The sequence below is a fragment of the Triturus cristatus genome, chromosome 4_2 (assembly GCF_964204655.1).
Source record: "Triturus cristatus chromosome 4_2, aTriCri1.1, whole genome shotgun sequence".
NCBI lineage: Eukaryota > Metazoa > Chordata > Amphibia > Caudata > Salamandridae > Triturus > Triturus cristatus.
In genome coordinates this window covers 314,740,032-314,756,584 of record NC_140586.1, presented here as the reverse complement: position 1 = coordinate 314,756,584, position 16,553 = coordinate 314,740,032, and the positions used below count along the sequence as shown (strand labels likewise).

Genomic DNA, 16,553 nt, shown 5'->3' with positions numbered 1-16,553 from the left:
GGAGTGCATCACTTGTGTGCACCTACTGGCGGAGTAGATGATGTTTCGCTGTTCCTAGGTGAAAAAATAGAACGCAAATGAAAATCTGAACTGCATTAATCTAAATGTAAGATTGTTTTAAGTAATGTGTAACAACTGGTATTTTTCTCTTTCAAAATCTAAGGTGTTTTTCTTCTTATGATGATATGAACCTGCAAAGGAGAACTTCATTGCCTCTCGTTCGGTCCAAATCCTTCCAGTTACCAAGTAAAGAAGGTATGTTTTGTTTTCTAGTGAACCCTGGGGGAACTGGCATTCTACTCAATGTCTCTCGCCGTTGCCTTAACCTCTTCAATGCCCGTGACGAGCTGGTCTCGTCATGGGCCGCGGTTGCGCTGTGCCCATGACGAGACCAGCTCGTCATAAACCCTGCCCGCTAATACAACGGCCGGAAAGGGGCGGGCACTGAAGGGGTTAAACCTAAGCTGTGTATGTTATATTAACGATGAAAAACGCAAAGTTGGTCAGAAGCTAAAAAAGCAGTGTTAATTTTCACTTTGTAATTCTGGGTCTCTGAAATGGATTTTCTCTTTTCATGGTGTGCCATCTTTGGTGGTTTGAAGAATATGCAATTAAGTTACAACTTTAATGAGTTTCGGTGTTCTTTGTACAGCACAAGCTATTTACTGAGGAATGTATTGTTTCTTTTCAAACTAAACAAAATAAAACCCGGACATCACATATCACTTTAAAATGCTAGGAAACATGTAAAAACGTTTAAACAACTAAATTAAACTTAATTGTCTCCTATTTAACCAATACTTTCTCATCTCTTCCAAGGGAAATTATTTCAACCAGCTTTGGACACTGAAAGATTAAATCTATTGAGAGGCAAATTGCACTCTTGACCAAGGCTTACGTATTATTTCTGTTATCAATCATACAGGATCAGATGTATTTGCTGTAGCTACCTGATGCAAAATGTCCTCTCAAGCTGCTGCAACCAAAAGTCCAGTGAATTTTGTACAAGTTTTTAATGCTGAATTATTTGTTTCTTTCATGACTTTACATAGGCCTTTGTTGTTACTCACAATAATCAAACCTGCCATGCAGCCTTATTGGACGTCAGTTCTTTGTATGGCACACAAGCTAACCTCGCCCCACCCCATGCTTATATCAAGCAGAGTTATTGTGCAGTTAGTTTTTGCATGCCATAAAGAGATGCACACAGTATCTTCTGAGCCCAGTCTTTCGAGATGTCCGAACGTGCACAATAAGTCTTTTTTTTGGGGGGGGGGAGGGAAAGTATCATACTAGGGTAATGAGAACAGGTCTCTGAACGTGCTACTGCAATGTTCATAATTTTAATGTTGAGGTATATTTGTGAGCTAAGAGGCTGGCTGCTCTCTCTTTTTCCTTTATCTGTAGTTTGTGCCGCAGCCCAAAAACAGGGGTTGATGCCAGCAGAGCAGACAGTCAGGAAGGAGAGCAGTAACACGGAGGAAGCCAGGGTGCAGGCGGAAGCATCTGCGGAAAGCAGCACGAATGCAGAAATCTCTCAGGACAGATCACAGGGCCCGCAAGGCAGCCAGCGTAGAGCAGACTTTTTTTCTTTAAATTGAGCAGATGCTGCATACTGTGAGTGGTTTCCAAACATTCTGATTTTGTTGTCGGGACACACAAAATCTATACCATTTCCGAGAATGCGGAGGTTCTCTTGGAGAATATTTTGTTAGAAAAGTAAATTCTGGAGATCAATACCACAACAAGCCAACATTTTTCTTTTACTGATAAAATCCATGGTATGGTATAGAGGAGATCTAAAACATTAAACCTACAGGTTTACAGTGAGGCCATTCACCCTCACCTTTTTATTTAAATGTTTGTTAAAAATTGTTAAACATTACTCTTGTTGTATTGCATCACAGAATCTGGAACTGTGTAATCAGTCCCTGGTACCCGTTTATAAATTATTTTTTTCACAGATGAATGACATTTTGTTGAGTCTCCTTGAACGTCATGATTTTGGAAAGCGAAACTACTGACCTGAGTTGAAGTTTCCGTCTTGGTTGATTTGTTTAATTACTTCAATTTTTGAGAACTGAGTCGCCACACATTTCAATATTGTCATTAAGATGGTGCAGTTGTATTTTTTTTTGAAGGGTAAAAACGTGCATGTTTGCTTTGAACGCTGCTTTTTGCATCTGTGTAGTCTGCACCATCCCTGTAGCATTGCTAAACTGGAAGGGAGCAGTCATTCAGTGTTCATGAAAGATCTGGAGAGTATTATCTTCTTTATGAAGAGCCCCAGATGTCCTCGCCAGCCAAATGTGCTTCTGACCAGTGGTTTAAGTACTGTAGTGTGAAACTGCCTGACGTATGTAAGGTACTTGGCAAGCCATTTTCCAAATTAAAATAGTGGTACGTCTGTGTGCACATGCTTCTCTGGTAATTACTGTGCGATATAGGAGTGCTGTTCATGAGACGATGGGATTTTCAATAATATTCATAATCTCTGAATATCTCTGCCTTTGTACAAGACCTTGGAACACCCTTGTAACGGAGAGAAAGAACTCGCGCCATTTATTTAAAAAACTGTGCCCATCTAAAGGCAACATTTTTAGTTTCACTTTTACCTTAAATCTTGCTAGGGAAAATAAATGTGGTGCAAACATGTTTAGTACAAGTAAGCTCTTTGTCTCACAGTTATTACTACAGGAATCAAATTTGATGTTATTACTATAGCCTTAAGCACCCTAAAAGCCACATACTTTAATAATCGGATTACCTCACCATGGCCAAAACCTCAAAGACCAGCATGCAAATTGAACTAATATCAGTCTAAAGTCTAAGTCCATTGTAGACTCTTGTAATGTACGATGTGAAAAGTTCAAAGGACGCACGCAGCACCGTTTTCGGACTTTTTCTTCCCCATTTAGGGGCATTTCATAAACATGAAGGTTCTTTTTATATAATGGCCATAGGCAGAGTAATTCAGTGAAACTTCACTGAAAATGATCATGGTTTAGAAGTGGCTGTACATAAAGTGACTTTTCCATGTTGCATTACATAGGTACATTACTTGGATAGAGCCTGTTCCGGGGTGCCACACACAAGCAGAGATATTCAGTCTTTACAAGGTTATTAACTATATCAACAATGGAGAGCTAGAGTTACAGGTAAGTAACTTTTATCCTGTTCAACTCAGATCAGTTCAGGTTGTTGACCAGGAAGGCCACTCTGATATGTCCAGTTTTTTCACCTTCACAATGGCACTTTACCTAAAGACGCCTTTGTTTTGGATGTGCATTTATGTTGTTCAAGGTTGCTGCCTGTATGCTGTTTAGTTTTTTTTTCTTCCATTGTATAATTTCTTATTTGAGTCCTGTCTCCCTCATCATTCCAGCTGACTAGTTGGATCTACTTTATTACGAACACCAGGTACTGAGTTGCATGATCTGCTCTTTTACCACCATCAGTCCATACTCATGGAATCATCTTTTCTCACAGTTTCAGGATTTACTTAAGTCTCGATTGGTGCTCTTTATCTTAAATCAGTTATGTGCTGCTGTTTACTTTATTTTTTCTTATTTTTACCTGACTTGTTCCCTGCTCCACATTGGTTCTCCAGAATGATTTAGTTTTTTAGTGCTGATAGTATAAATGGTGAAAATCAAGAGTATGTGTAATTTTAAATTTTGTGAAAGTAACTGAACCAGTTAATCCTTTTAAGGTGATTTGAGGGCATAGGATTGGGTAATGCACATCATCTGAGCTTCAACAACACAGAACCATGAATCGAGGCATATGCTTTCTTTTTTGTCTGCTATCCGACTGTAGATTTTTGGAGCAATTTGTTTCTTAAAAGTACTTTAGGAGAGCCTCCCAGCTACTGTCCGACAGCAAACCTCACACTTTCTACCTCTGTGGGTATGCAGCTGTGTTTTCCATTTTTTAGTGCCTTTTACAAACCTTCTTAAACATTTGGCATGTGGAGCCTGCTAGTGCTGCATTTGGTCACTTATCACACATAATAGTAATTGTGCATGTGAAGACAAGAAAATGAAGATCTGGGTATGATTAATTGCCAGGAAACCATTAATGTACACTTAAGGGCCGATTAGGATGAGTGCCAGAAAGCCTCCGACCTCAGGGTGGTGGCTTTCCGACACTCCTAGTCTGTTAAAATTCCGACCAGCCGGTCGGAATTGAAACCGGTGGGTCATTCCGGCTGGCTTCTGACTGGTTCCAGGAGCCCGTCTGCCAGTTGGTGACCACCCTGTAATCCAAATGCAAGGCGTTTCAGTCTTCTGGATTACGATGCATGGTTTCTGGCAGGGTTTCCATGCTGGCCTTTCCAACACGGAAACCCTGTTGGAAAGTGTGTTTCGAGGCCCCTAGCAGGGCCCCCTTCTGTATTCGGTCTCTGGTTGGTGGCCGAGAGGGTGCCATAGGTGCCCCCATGTTGATTTCTGCACCTTGCAGCAGGCACCTTGAGGTGCCTGCCATGGGGTGCAGGGTTGAACACAGACTCCCCTTCCTCTATGGGAGCTTGTGTTTTGGCCGCTTTACGGCCATAACACGAGCTCCCATAGAGGAAGGCGAGTATGTGACCGCACCATGTGTGGTCGCATCGTGATTAGGCGGTCAAGACCGCCGACTGGAGGCTGGTCGTTACCGTTTCCGCAACATAAAAATAAGCCCCTTAATGTAAAACTGTCATTAGCTCACTGATGTCTCAGAGGTGAAATAAAGACAAGTATAGAGCCAACACTTATTTATTATACTAATAATTCTCGATGAGAGTGTGTGGCAGTCTACATACTTTGTGTGTCTAACGCACTTCCACACCAAAGTTGTGTGCATTTGAACCCTGATCTTTAAGAGAAAGAAGCCTATAAAGCGGCTGCTGCAACCACCAGCCGCTAGTTCAAAATGTGATTCCTTCTATACATTCCTGCTTTCTCTTATCTAAACCTCAACTTCATGATTATACCCTGCTTCCATCCGAGGTAGAAACAATTTCTCTCATGTGGTGGCAGATACACACAATGTTTTCATTGAGGCAATTCATCTGCAGACTTTTCGACTGCGTCTCACCGGGTCACCTAGGCATGGTTGAACCACCCTGGTATATCACCAGAAAAAAACACAGAAATTATTAGATTTGCAGTGTGTGTAGCTGTAGATCACATGCTGTGCACACTCCTGCCATCTATTGTTGGGCTTTTCTTTGACGAACTCATTTCGTTTTTAAGGGTACTTGTAGAACCTCCTTTGGAGCCCACAATGCTCCAGGACAAATAATCTAGTGCAGTGTTTTCTGCTATCAGACGTGGATGTGCTTTGAGTGCTCCACCATTGTTGTAATTGAAAATGTAAAATTTTGACAGCCCATAGCTAGAGAACATTACACATCAGATTTCGCACAACAGACACTGACCACTCCAATCTCCCTCGAGTCAAGGACCCAGAAACACGTCATATTGGAATGAATTGTTTGGGTGATGTAAAGAATACGCAGTTTAGGTTTTTGCACTTTTGCAATAGCAAGTTATCGTTGTCAGTACAGCACAGGTTCGGTAACCTCTTTTTACTGAGGGGACCACAATAAGGCCTGCTCAGAAAGTGCTAAAAAAAAAAAAGACAGTACGGTGCTGATGAACCCAAATGTAGGCACACTGTTGAGGAATGCATCTTTAAGACTCTACCGAGGACCCTTCTGGAGTGGTAACCAAGGGTGTCAAGGGTTCAAGTCTAACATCAGTAGCGTATAACCATCTGATGTACAGCAGGAACAGAGGACCAGAGGGAGCGGAGTATCCAGGTACCTCCCATACACTCTAGTATCATCTTGTTCAATCTGAAGGGTACCAGTTCAAACCCACCCACAAGTTATTCAGCTCCTTCACAAACTGGGTTTCAAAATAAGTGCCAAAAAGTCACATCTGTGCCCACGTTAATACCAGTGGTTTCTGGGAGCAACACTCAATTCGGTCAGTGAAAACTAATCTCAGCAGTGACACAGTGATGGCATTTCAAGGGCTGCTTTCCCTTTACCAAATGCCTTGTCCTTTGAGTGTGAGAACGAATAGGAAACAGTAAAAAATTGCACACTATTAGTACCCCATGCAAGGCTAAACATGCAGCCTTGACAAAGTCTAGCTCGACAATAGTCCAAGCTACTGGCAATTTTGAAGATGTAGTGATTTCCCAGTTAGAGTCAAGGGTGTCGTGGAACAAGAAAAATGTATTGCTAGGGAAATTGTTGCTAGATCCAGTGGCGATAAATGTGGATGCCTCTCATCTTTTGAGGAGCACACTCAATGGATGTGACGTTTCAAGGACAGTTGTCTGCTCAGGAGCACCAGCTACCCATTGGTTTGTTAGAACTAATGTCAGTTCAACAATTCCTTCAAGCTTTTTTTTATTTTTAGCATATGCATCTTAATTTTCACAGCCAACAGGACCACAGTGTACAGTACGAGGGAGGAGGCCCTCTCACGAGCTGTCAAACCTGGCTCTAGAAAGTTGCCATTGGACAGATTTGTGGGCAGAGCACTTACTAAGATTAGACCGTGACGATGTAGGTCCTTTAAGCAGAATGAATCAAAAAACCCATGAGTGGAAGAACACCTTCCACATGCACAACAAGTACTTCCAAAATTGTGGGATCTCAGCAGTAGACCTGTTTGCCACACTCCAGAAGGCCGAAACCTCATCTTGCGGTATTCACTCCTGCAGTGTCTACAGAATGCACTATGGATCAGATTGTCATAGATATTTGCTCAAACCTCTTCCCTGTTCCCACTCACTCCTTATGTGATGCACAAAATGCCCAACTGTGTATGGCAGGAGTGTGCATGGCATGTACATATACAGCACTGCAAGCTGCAGCGGCAACCTGAGTTTTAAAGTGAAATAACGTTTTCCTTTCTGTCTTGGTTTTGTGGGTGATGTTCAAATAAGGTACATCATATACCACTACTTGTGGTATCCTGCATTCACTTAAATTATTGCCATAAGTTATGAAGATCTGTTGGAAATATGCAGCCGCCAGGCCACATAAGGAACTACTTATCTCTAATAGGGAAATGCCTGGTTTACTGAAAACAGGAAAGCAAAGTAAGCAAGACTTGTAAGACCAAATTACTCCTGGGAGCTACTGGAGTAACACTCATTCTTCTTTTGACACACATGTAGTATCTACTCAACTCAAGATAACTTCATACTTCCAGATCAGTCATGATACATTTATCCCTTCTTCCATAGGTGAATTGGACAGGGAAATGGCTGTAATATGTAGCCACTTTAGGGTTTTGCATTGAATTTCCCTAGTATTGTATTCCTTATGCTAACTTAGTTGAAATGGGTTAAAAAATAAGCATTTGTATCCCTATTGGATTGTGCCTTTCAGAACAAATGCATCATACTTATCATTGTTCATGTGATGCCTATGGTTTTAATAGTCTCGTTTTCAGGCTGTGGAAGCTCAGTGGATTTTACATAATACAAATTGTATGTATGACAGTAACCTAGCCTCATCCTTTTGGGTTGGTTATATCAAAGCCACTATGAGTAATGCCCATAAGATCCTTCCTCGCAGACCAACTTCAAACTCTGTATTGCACTAATTGTGTGTGAGTCTTTGTTGTTGTGGCAGAATTCTGAATAAGATAACGTTTTGGCATCCTTACAAGGCATACCACTCAAGACTCCTCATGGTGTCCGATATTTCAGTAGTTTGTTGGTTTTCACATGTGCAGGAAAACCCCAGGCCCGATGTATGCTTTTGCTTCCCAATTAGAACGCAAACTTCTTCTAGACTCCTCATTGGGGTGAAGACACGTTTATGTGCTGCTAATTCGGGGAGATTTGTAAAATACTGTAGCAATTTTAACATTAAACTATTAGCAGTCATAGTACAAATTATTTCATTCGTATTTACAGGGTCTGCCTGCTCATCAGAAAGGTTGAACTTAGCGGCTATAGTCTAAAACCTAGAGGCCACCAGTCTGTTTTAATATTCCTGTGGTCTAAGCCTCTTTAGTAGATCTTAAAAGAATAATCCCTCCTAGTTCACCACTGCTCCCTTAATGGGACCTTAATACGTCCCTTACTGTGCTAATGAGACCTTCATTTGAGCCCCTTCATTTCTGTCCTCTACAGTTCTGCTCCAGGTGATTCTATGTGACTATCACTTCTCTGAAGGGTAAGCGAACAGCAAACTTTGACAGCGGAGGAACCCTTTATGTAGACCTTAGAACAAATACTTGTGCATTTTATTTTCTAAAGGTCATCTCATCTCACCTCACCTTTGTATGTCCGTTGTCCGTAGTTCGTTGACTTGCTGTGGCATTTGGTACCCTGACTAAATTAGCTCCATTAATAAAAAAGTAAAAAACAAACTAAAATTATTTGTTTCCCATTTAAAAGACTAGCCTTGCAAAGTGAATTGTTCAACACATCTAGATTTGTTATAGCAAAGTCATACACAAAGTTATGCTCTATGACTAGTGCACATTCCACTTTTAGAAAAAGGAACCACAATATTCTTTCTAGGTAACATAGGAATATTGTCATCCACTTTCTAAAGCACAGCTATAGTTTAGTTATCTTTTTTCAAATTTGTTATGAAAAATATTTTGACGAGTTGTAGCGTCCTACCAACTTTACACCAGTGTTCAAGGTACGCTATAAATTGGCAAAATAAATGCGGCAATAGATCATTGTTACACTGGCACCACATTGATAAAACACTGTTTTATGCAATACTCTTACTTTGCAATACCTTATCCAAATTTATTAATATTTTTTTTTTCTGGCGTCATTTCACATCATTACACAAATCCTCCATTATTGTTGACTCAATGAAAACATTGCATATGCCCCAGTGTATTTCGAGCAAGAATGCACTTCAGATGTCTAGAAATCAATGCACACTGTGGACAAAGCTTAAATAAGCTTTTACATGCATGTACATACATTGGTTATCAGATCATTTAGTTGACAAAATCGGAATAAAAAGTTCAAGTAAACGTACGATCTGAAAGAAACACGTTAGTTAGATTCCTCACCTTAGAATATCCCCAGGCGTCAGGCTGGATCCGGAAAGATTTTTGTAGCAATACCCCTTGCGCGTCGCTAGGCGTCTGCGGCTCCGCGTCCGTCGTTGGCGTCGTGCGCCGGAATGACGTCGTCGGAGTACTTAGATGCCACCCTCGCGCGCTGACGTCGGTTCTTCTTTTTTCCGCGCCAGACAGCGCCGATCCGGGAAGAGCTTATCCCTTAGTCAATTTTTGACTTAACTTTTTTGACTCTTTTTGGTCTTCTGCCGACTCGACTCTGGTGCTGGTAGGATGCCTGGGTTTAAAGCCTGTGACTCCTGTCATCGACTGATGTCGGTGACGGACCACCATCGCCGGTGCCTTTACTGCCTGGGGGCCGACCACGACGCGGAGTCGTGCTCCGATTGTCAGGCCTTGACCTCGAAGGCTAGGCGGGAGCGGTCCCGTAAGCTTCTCGAGCTTCGGCACTCGGCTCCGCGCCGCTCACGGTCCCGGTCCAGGAGGAGGTCCAAGGACCGGTCGCGGAGCCGCAGTCACCATCATCGCTCGTCGGGCTCAAAGTCTTCGGGTAAGTCGAAGCGATCTAAGAAGTCCAAGAGGCGACATCGCTCTTCGGACTCCCCTCACCGGTCGCGCGACTCGGCCGAGGGTCAGGGTGGTCCCAGCCCCGCGGCTCCGTCGGAGCCGCAGGAGCCGCGTCCGTCCCCATACACGCCGGTCCCTGGGACTGACGCAACTCCGGCGGAGGTCAGTGCCTTCCTCTCGGCCATGAGGGGCCTGGCTCCGCCGTCGACGCCTACCGGCGCGCCTTCGGGACCCGCGGGCTCGACTGGGCGACCTCGCGTGCCGGTGGCTCCGGCCCCGGCGCCGTCGACGACTTCGGTCCCGACGCCGCAGGTCCCCGAGGGATCCAGGCCTGGATCTCTGTCGGCGCCGGTCGACTTCACGACGCCTCCTCTGCTGGCGCTGACGCCGGTTCCACCTCCGGCGCCGTCTCCGGACGACACCGTTCCCCAGTTTAGCCCCTGTCCGGCGCCGGCGCGGTGCCGCACCCGACGCCGATGGATGAGCATTTCATCTACCGCCCGGCTCCGATCCTGTTTATCAGGAATCGGATGACGGGGGTGACTGGGAGGGGTCTGAGGACAATATGGCCATCCAGGGCCAACTTTCACAGGACTGGGCAGACTAACTGGGGGATGCCAGTGGTCTGGACACCTCACCGGACGCTGGTTTCATCTCTCCTCCGACTGTGGCCTCGGAGGAAGGTGCAGCTTTCTCAGTGGTGCTGAGCAAGGCGGCCGAAGCCCTGGGGCTCGAGTTGCCTGCTGTGGCCGTGAGGACTAATATCCTCACAGAGGTGCTTCAACCATCAGCAAGCTCCACAGAGCCTCTGCTGCAGTTCAATGAGGCCCTCATCGACATTCTGCAGGGCACTTGGTCCAAGCCCTCCACAGTTCCTCCTGTGGATCGGAACGTGGCCCGGCGCCACCGCTCTGCTCCGGGCGACCCCAGTTTCCTGTCCCAACACCCTACCCCCGAGAACCTGGTTATCCAGGCCTCCACTTCCCAATCCTCCTTCCCGTCCGCCCCTCCGGATCGGGAATCCAAGAGGCTGGAACAGTTCGGAAAGAAACAGTTCTCTTCCCTGAGTTTGGGCCTGCGGTCTTTGAACACCGCTTGCCTCTTGGACCGTTTCTCCCACTCTCTGTGGGATGCGGTGGAGGACGTGCTGCCCCTGTGTCCGGAGGAGGCCCGGACACATCTCTCCCAGGCACTTGCTGACGGGCGAGATGCAGCGCGACATGCCATACGGTGTGGACTAGACACCACGGACTCGCTGGGTAGGGCGATTTCCACCACGGTGGCGCTCCGGCGCCACGCCTGGCTGCGGTCCACGTCTTTTTCGGGGGATGTCCAGAGTACCCTCATGGATATGCCCTTTGATGGCACTCCCCTTTTTGGTGAGAAGGCGGATAGTGCGCTGGCTCGTTTTAAGGACTCCCGAGCTACGGCCACGTCCTTGGGTCTCTCGGCCCCACGGGCGCAAACTTCCGCCTTTCGTGGCCAAGGAAGGGGCGCCTCCTCACGTCCGCCTAGCCACCGGCCGCAGAACCAACCTGCACGCGGTCGCGGACGTGGGTTCCGCCGTGGCGGTACTAGAGGACAACGTGCCGGTCAGTCCACATTCACCCCGGCAGCATCCGCCTCAAAGCCCTCCTAGTCCGAGCTTTCAGGCCCATTCCACGCCAGTAGGCGGCAGAGTTCGCCATCACCTGCTCCACTGGCGCTCCATCACTTCGGACAGGTGGGTGCTGCAAATCGTCCGAAGGGGCTACTCCCTCCCCTTCGAGACGACCCCTCCAGCCATGCCACCACAGTGCCACCGTTTATCGGAGGATCACTTGAATCTTCTGCGGGAGGAAGTTACAGCCCTCTTGGCCAAAGAGGCCGTCGAGCGCGTTCCTGGTCCAGAAGTAGGCCGTGGTTGCTATTCCCACTACTTTCTGGTTCCCAAGAAGGGCAAAGGGGACCTACTCCCAATCTTGGACCTCAGGAGTGTCAACACCTTCCTCCGGAAGGAACGGTTGAAGATGCTAACTTTAGCTCAGGTTCTGGCTGCCCTCGACCCTGGAGACTGGATGGTAGCATTGGACTTGCAGGACGCCTATTTTCACATCCCCGTACTGCCGGACCACCGGCGTTACCTGCGGTTCACGGTGGGTCAGGAGCACTTTCAGTTTACCGTGCTCCCCTTCAGCCTCACCAGTGCCCCTCGGGTGTTCATGAGAGTGATGGCGGTGGTCGCAGCTCATCTGCGCAGATCGGGGGTTCCAGTCTTCCCCTATCTCGACGACTGGCTGTTGAAGGCGGGCTCGCCCCAGCAGGTAGTCTCCCACCTCCAGACTACGGCCGACCTCCTGCATTTGCTGGGGTTCTCCATCAATGTGCCGAAGTCACACCTGAGACCCTCCCAGAAGTTCCTCTTCATCGCAGCGGTTCTAGATTCGGCGCAGTTCCGGGCTTATCCTCCGGAACAGCAGGTCCGGGATATTCAGGCTCTGATTCCCATCTTTTGGCCTCTGTCCTGGGTTTCGGTCAGGTTGGTGCTGCGGCTTCTGGGGCTGATGACCTCCTGCATCCTGTTGGTGCATTACGCCAGGTGGTGAATGCGGGCTCTGCAGTGGGACCTGAAGTTTCAGTGAGCCCAGCATTGCGGCAACCTGTCCGACCATGTCTTGATCTCAGAGGGCACTGCGAAACAGTTGCAGTGGTGGCTCATGGACCGCGATTGGGTCAGCGGCAGATGCCTCTCCCTACCCCAATCGGAGCACGTAGTAGTGACGGACGCGTCCCTCCTGGGATGGGGGGGCCATGTGGGAGAGGCGGAGATCAGAGAACTCTGGTCTCCGGCGGAGGCTCAACTCCATATCAACCTTTTGGACCCGAGAGCGATCCGGCTTGCACTGAAAGCCTTCCTTCCCTCTGTCCGGGGAAGTGTTGTGCAGGTGTTCACGGACAACACCACCGCCATGTGGTATTGCAACAAACAGAGCGGGGTGGGGTCGTGGACCCTTTGTCAGGAGGCTCTGCGCCTCTGGACATGGCTGGCACAGCAGGGTATCACCCTGGTGGTTCAACATCTGGCGGGCTCTCTGAACGCCAGAGCAGACGAACTCAGCCGCCGGTGCATGATGGATCACGAATGGCGTCTGAACTCGGACGTGGCGCAAGGTCTCTTTCTGCAGTGGGGAGAGCCTTGTTTAGATCTATTCGCCACCGAAGAGAACGCGCAATGTCAGCAGTTCTGCGCGTTGGAATTTCCAAGGCAGCACTCGCTCAGAGACGCTTTTCGTCAGGAGTGGAGTTGCGGTCTGTTGTACGCCTTTTCGCCTATACCACTTCTGCCCAGAGTGCTGAAGAAGATCAGGCACGACCGGGCCCAAGTCATCTTAGTGGCGCCGGATTGGGCACGAAGGTTCTGGTATCCCGAGCTACTCAGTATGTCAATCGATCCCCCGATACGACTGCCTCTTCAGGAGGACCTTCTGTCACAGCAGCAGGGGACGGTCCTCCACCCGAACCTGTCCAGCCTCCACCTCCATGCGTGGAGATTGAGCGGCGGCAGTTGATGCCATTTGACTTGCCTCCTGGAGTCTGTGATGTCATTCTGGCAGCCAGGCGTCCCTCCACAAAGACGGTATACGCCTGCCGGTGGAACAAATTTGTGGCATGGTGCACAGCAAAGGCTGTGGATCCCCTTTCCGCCCCTCTTTCTGAGGTTCTCCTCTTTCTTCTTTCTTTGGCCCAGCAGGGCTCTGCTTTGGGCACCTTGAAAGGTTATCTTGCTGCAATCTCTGCCTTCTTACGGCTTCCTGATCAGCCTTCTCTTTTCAGGTCCCCTGTTGTTTCACGTTTTCTCAAAGGCATTACTCACATGTTCCCTCCTGTCCCCTTCGTAATGCCTCAGTGGGACTTGAATCTTGTTCTGAACCTTTCTGATGTGCGCTTCTTTTGAGCCTCTTCACAATTGTCCCATTCGTCGTCTGACCCTGAAAAATGCTTTCCTGGTAGCTATCACCTCGGCTAGACGGGTGAGTGAGCTCCAGGCTCTGTCATCTAAGCCTCCCTTTCTTTCTGTTCATCCGGACAAGGTTGTCCTCCGGACTCGTCCTTCTTTTCTACCAAAAGTGGTGACCCCCTTTCACATCGGGCAATCTGTCACGTTGCCCACCTTCTTTCCGCATCCTTCAAAAGAGGAAGAGAGGCTCCACCATCTGGACCCAAAACGGGCGCTGTCCTTTTATTTGGACTGCACCAGACCGTTCCGGGTGGACGAACAACTTTTTGTTGGATATGTGGGAGCTAAGAAGGGGAAAGCGGTACACAAACGGACCATCTCACGGTGGGTCGTGTTGTGTATTAAACTTTGTTACTCCTTGGCAAAAAAGGACCCTCCTGTTGGGCAGAGGGCCCATTCCACCCGGGCCACAGCAGCTACTACTGCCCTGGGACGAGGAGTCCCCTTGCAGGACATCTGTCAGGCGGCGACGTGGGCTTCACTGCACACGTTTGCCAAGCACTATTGCCTGGACAGCCAAGTCCGGAGAGATGGCTACTTTGGCCGTTCTGTCCTCCAGGACTTTTTGGTGTGATCTTCGTTCGCAGACCCACCACCGGGGTTGGTATTGCTGGGGTATCTATTCTAAGGTGAGGAATCTAACTAACGTGTTTCTTTCAGATGAACAAGTTACTTACCTTCGGTAACGATGTATCTGTAAGAAACATTAGTTCGTTAGATTCCTCACCGACCCACCCACCCATCCTCCCTGTTCTGCGAACAGACATCTAGGGTTAAGGCTATCCTTTTCAGGGCCCTAGATATTTTGGCACCAGTGTCGGACTCTTGCATGGCTCTGCGTCCCTGGCGCAGAAAGCTATGTACAAGAACTGACGTCAGCGCGCGAGGGCGGTGTCTAAGTACTCCGACGTCATTCCGGTGCATGACGCCAACGACGGACGCTGAGCCGCAGACGACGCCTAGCGACGCGCAAGGGGTATTGCTACAAAAATCTTTCCGGATCCAGCCTGACGCCTGGGGATATTCTAAGGTGAGGAATCTAACTAACTAATGTTTCTTACAGATACATCGTTACCGAAGGTAAGTAACATTAATTTCCATTATCAAAATCATAATCAAAAAGGAAAAGAAAGCAAAAAATTGTCATACATCAAACACGATTTGCAATTTCCGAGTAAAAAGTCAATGTCAAGAGCAAAGGTTTCCACAAAAAAACGTTTCATAGAACAATTCACCATGATTCGTCCGTTAGAGCTTAAAAACATTCTTAATCTGTTCGTCACGCTCACTTTATTCAGTTGTGCCCCTAAGTTTCAACATTAAATCGACATTGAAACACTACATGCAGGTCTACAGTGTGATTGCATAGTTTATCAAAAACGTATTATGTTGTCTGATCTATCCATGGTGAACTAAACACTGCTGTCATGCAGGGCTCACCTATGGCCTATGGAATACTGAGATGAGTAGATGGATGGACAGACGTAGTTAGGCACGTAGGCCAGTCCACAATTATTCAGTCAGGCACCCACCTATATAGGAATAGATCAACGGAGCCCGGCGCATAGCTCTGCTGTCTGTAAATATTAAGGCTTGCTCCAGTGTTTGTGTCCGGTGAGGGATAGCTCTGCTGTCTTTACCAGACAAGATTTGCCCTGTTGTCCATCAGCCAAGCGAAGGATTGCTGTTACAATGTGAGGTAAAGGTCTTTGTCAAGTGAGTATTGCAAGTGCTGGCAGTGACAAGTAAGGAGCTGATGAAGCGATGGCTCTGCAGTCAGTGGCAAATGAGTATTTTGCCTATTGCTTCGGTCTCTCTTGACAAATTAAAATGTATGCTCTGTCCTAGTTTTAATGTGTTGACAGAACTCTGCCAAGGAGGGGTAGATGGGTCTTGATGTTGCCTATCACTAATTGATACATTTAAACATTCCCCATAACACACAGGCAAGCCGTCTTGCTGCCTTTCACTTGTACTTGTATCTCCATAGCCCTGTGTTGCAGAAACAGTTGATAGGAGTGAGAGCTAGGGCATGCGAGTCGCTTATTTTTCTACAGAGTTTTGAGTTGTAGGAGGTTAGGGATTCCAAGGACCAAGGCCAAGACAAACGTCCAGCTTTTAAGAGGCCGACTTTAGCACTCTCTGATCCCATAGCAGCAAGGCCTTTGGTAGCGAACGCCAGATTCTCGTTTCAGCCACTCACAGAGATACTATAAAAGTAGTGTAAGACTTGATGTACAAAAAAAGTGTGGACCAAGCAGTTCTGGTTTGGCATCTGTCAGTTTGGGAACAGATTATGCTTGAATCGCATTCACACCTGCTGACAAGGCCGAAAGGACAGTTAGTACTCCACAACAATGCTCATGAGCCTCATAGCGTGGCTACTGAATAGAGAGAGGTATATTGATTAGTAGAAGTCGTTGGATCAGTCCATCATAAGTGACTTTTACTCCAGTATTGGAACTTTCATAGATTCCCATGCTTGTATCATTCCCCGTCGTCGGAATAGGAGTCCCCGGTATACATAAAATAGCAATAGAAACTATTACCAAAACAGAAACTAGGCCTAGGCCCTTTCTTGTTATGCAACCTATCCACCTCTTTTTGTAAAAGAGACCAAATAAAGTGAACAACCAATCAGATTAGCCTCACCCCTTAGAGCCCTCCTAAGAGAAGCTCAGGACCTCAGATTTTCTACTGCACGTTGTGCAAGGGAGTCTCCACTGAGATCTGCTCAGTTTTTTCCTGTTTACCTGAATCCTAGAGTTTTTTCATCTGTTTTTCTTCAAAACATGCTTGGACTCCGTGTCAAGATGTCTGATAAGGAGAAGAAAGCCCTCTTTAAAACCTGTGCTAAGAAGAGGTTATATGTAGAGAACAAACACAGATTGTATTTACTGTCTGTACCCAGACCATAAGGCAGC

General features: G+C 47.1%; 1 protein-coding gene across 5 annotated transcripts in view; it reads left to right on the top strand.

The window, feature by feature from the left end:
• SUCO (SUN domain containing ossification factor) overlaps window positions 1–16,553 on the top strand; it is a 580,289-nt gene that overhangs the window by 534,215 nt on the left and 29,521 nt on the right. For 4 of the 5 annotated variants that reach the window (XM_085601647.1, XM_085601645.1, XM_085601646.1 and 1 more), the window contains one exon: window positions 164–255. In XM_085601647.1, coding sequence (XP_085457773.1) covers window positions 164–255 — 92 coding nt within the window. Of the gene's footprint in view, window positions 1–163; window positions 256–1,407; window positions 1,618–16,553 lie in introns of all 5 variants that reach the window. The other variant, XR_014960616.1, reaches the window with a different exon arrangement.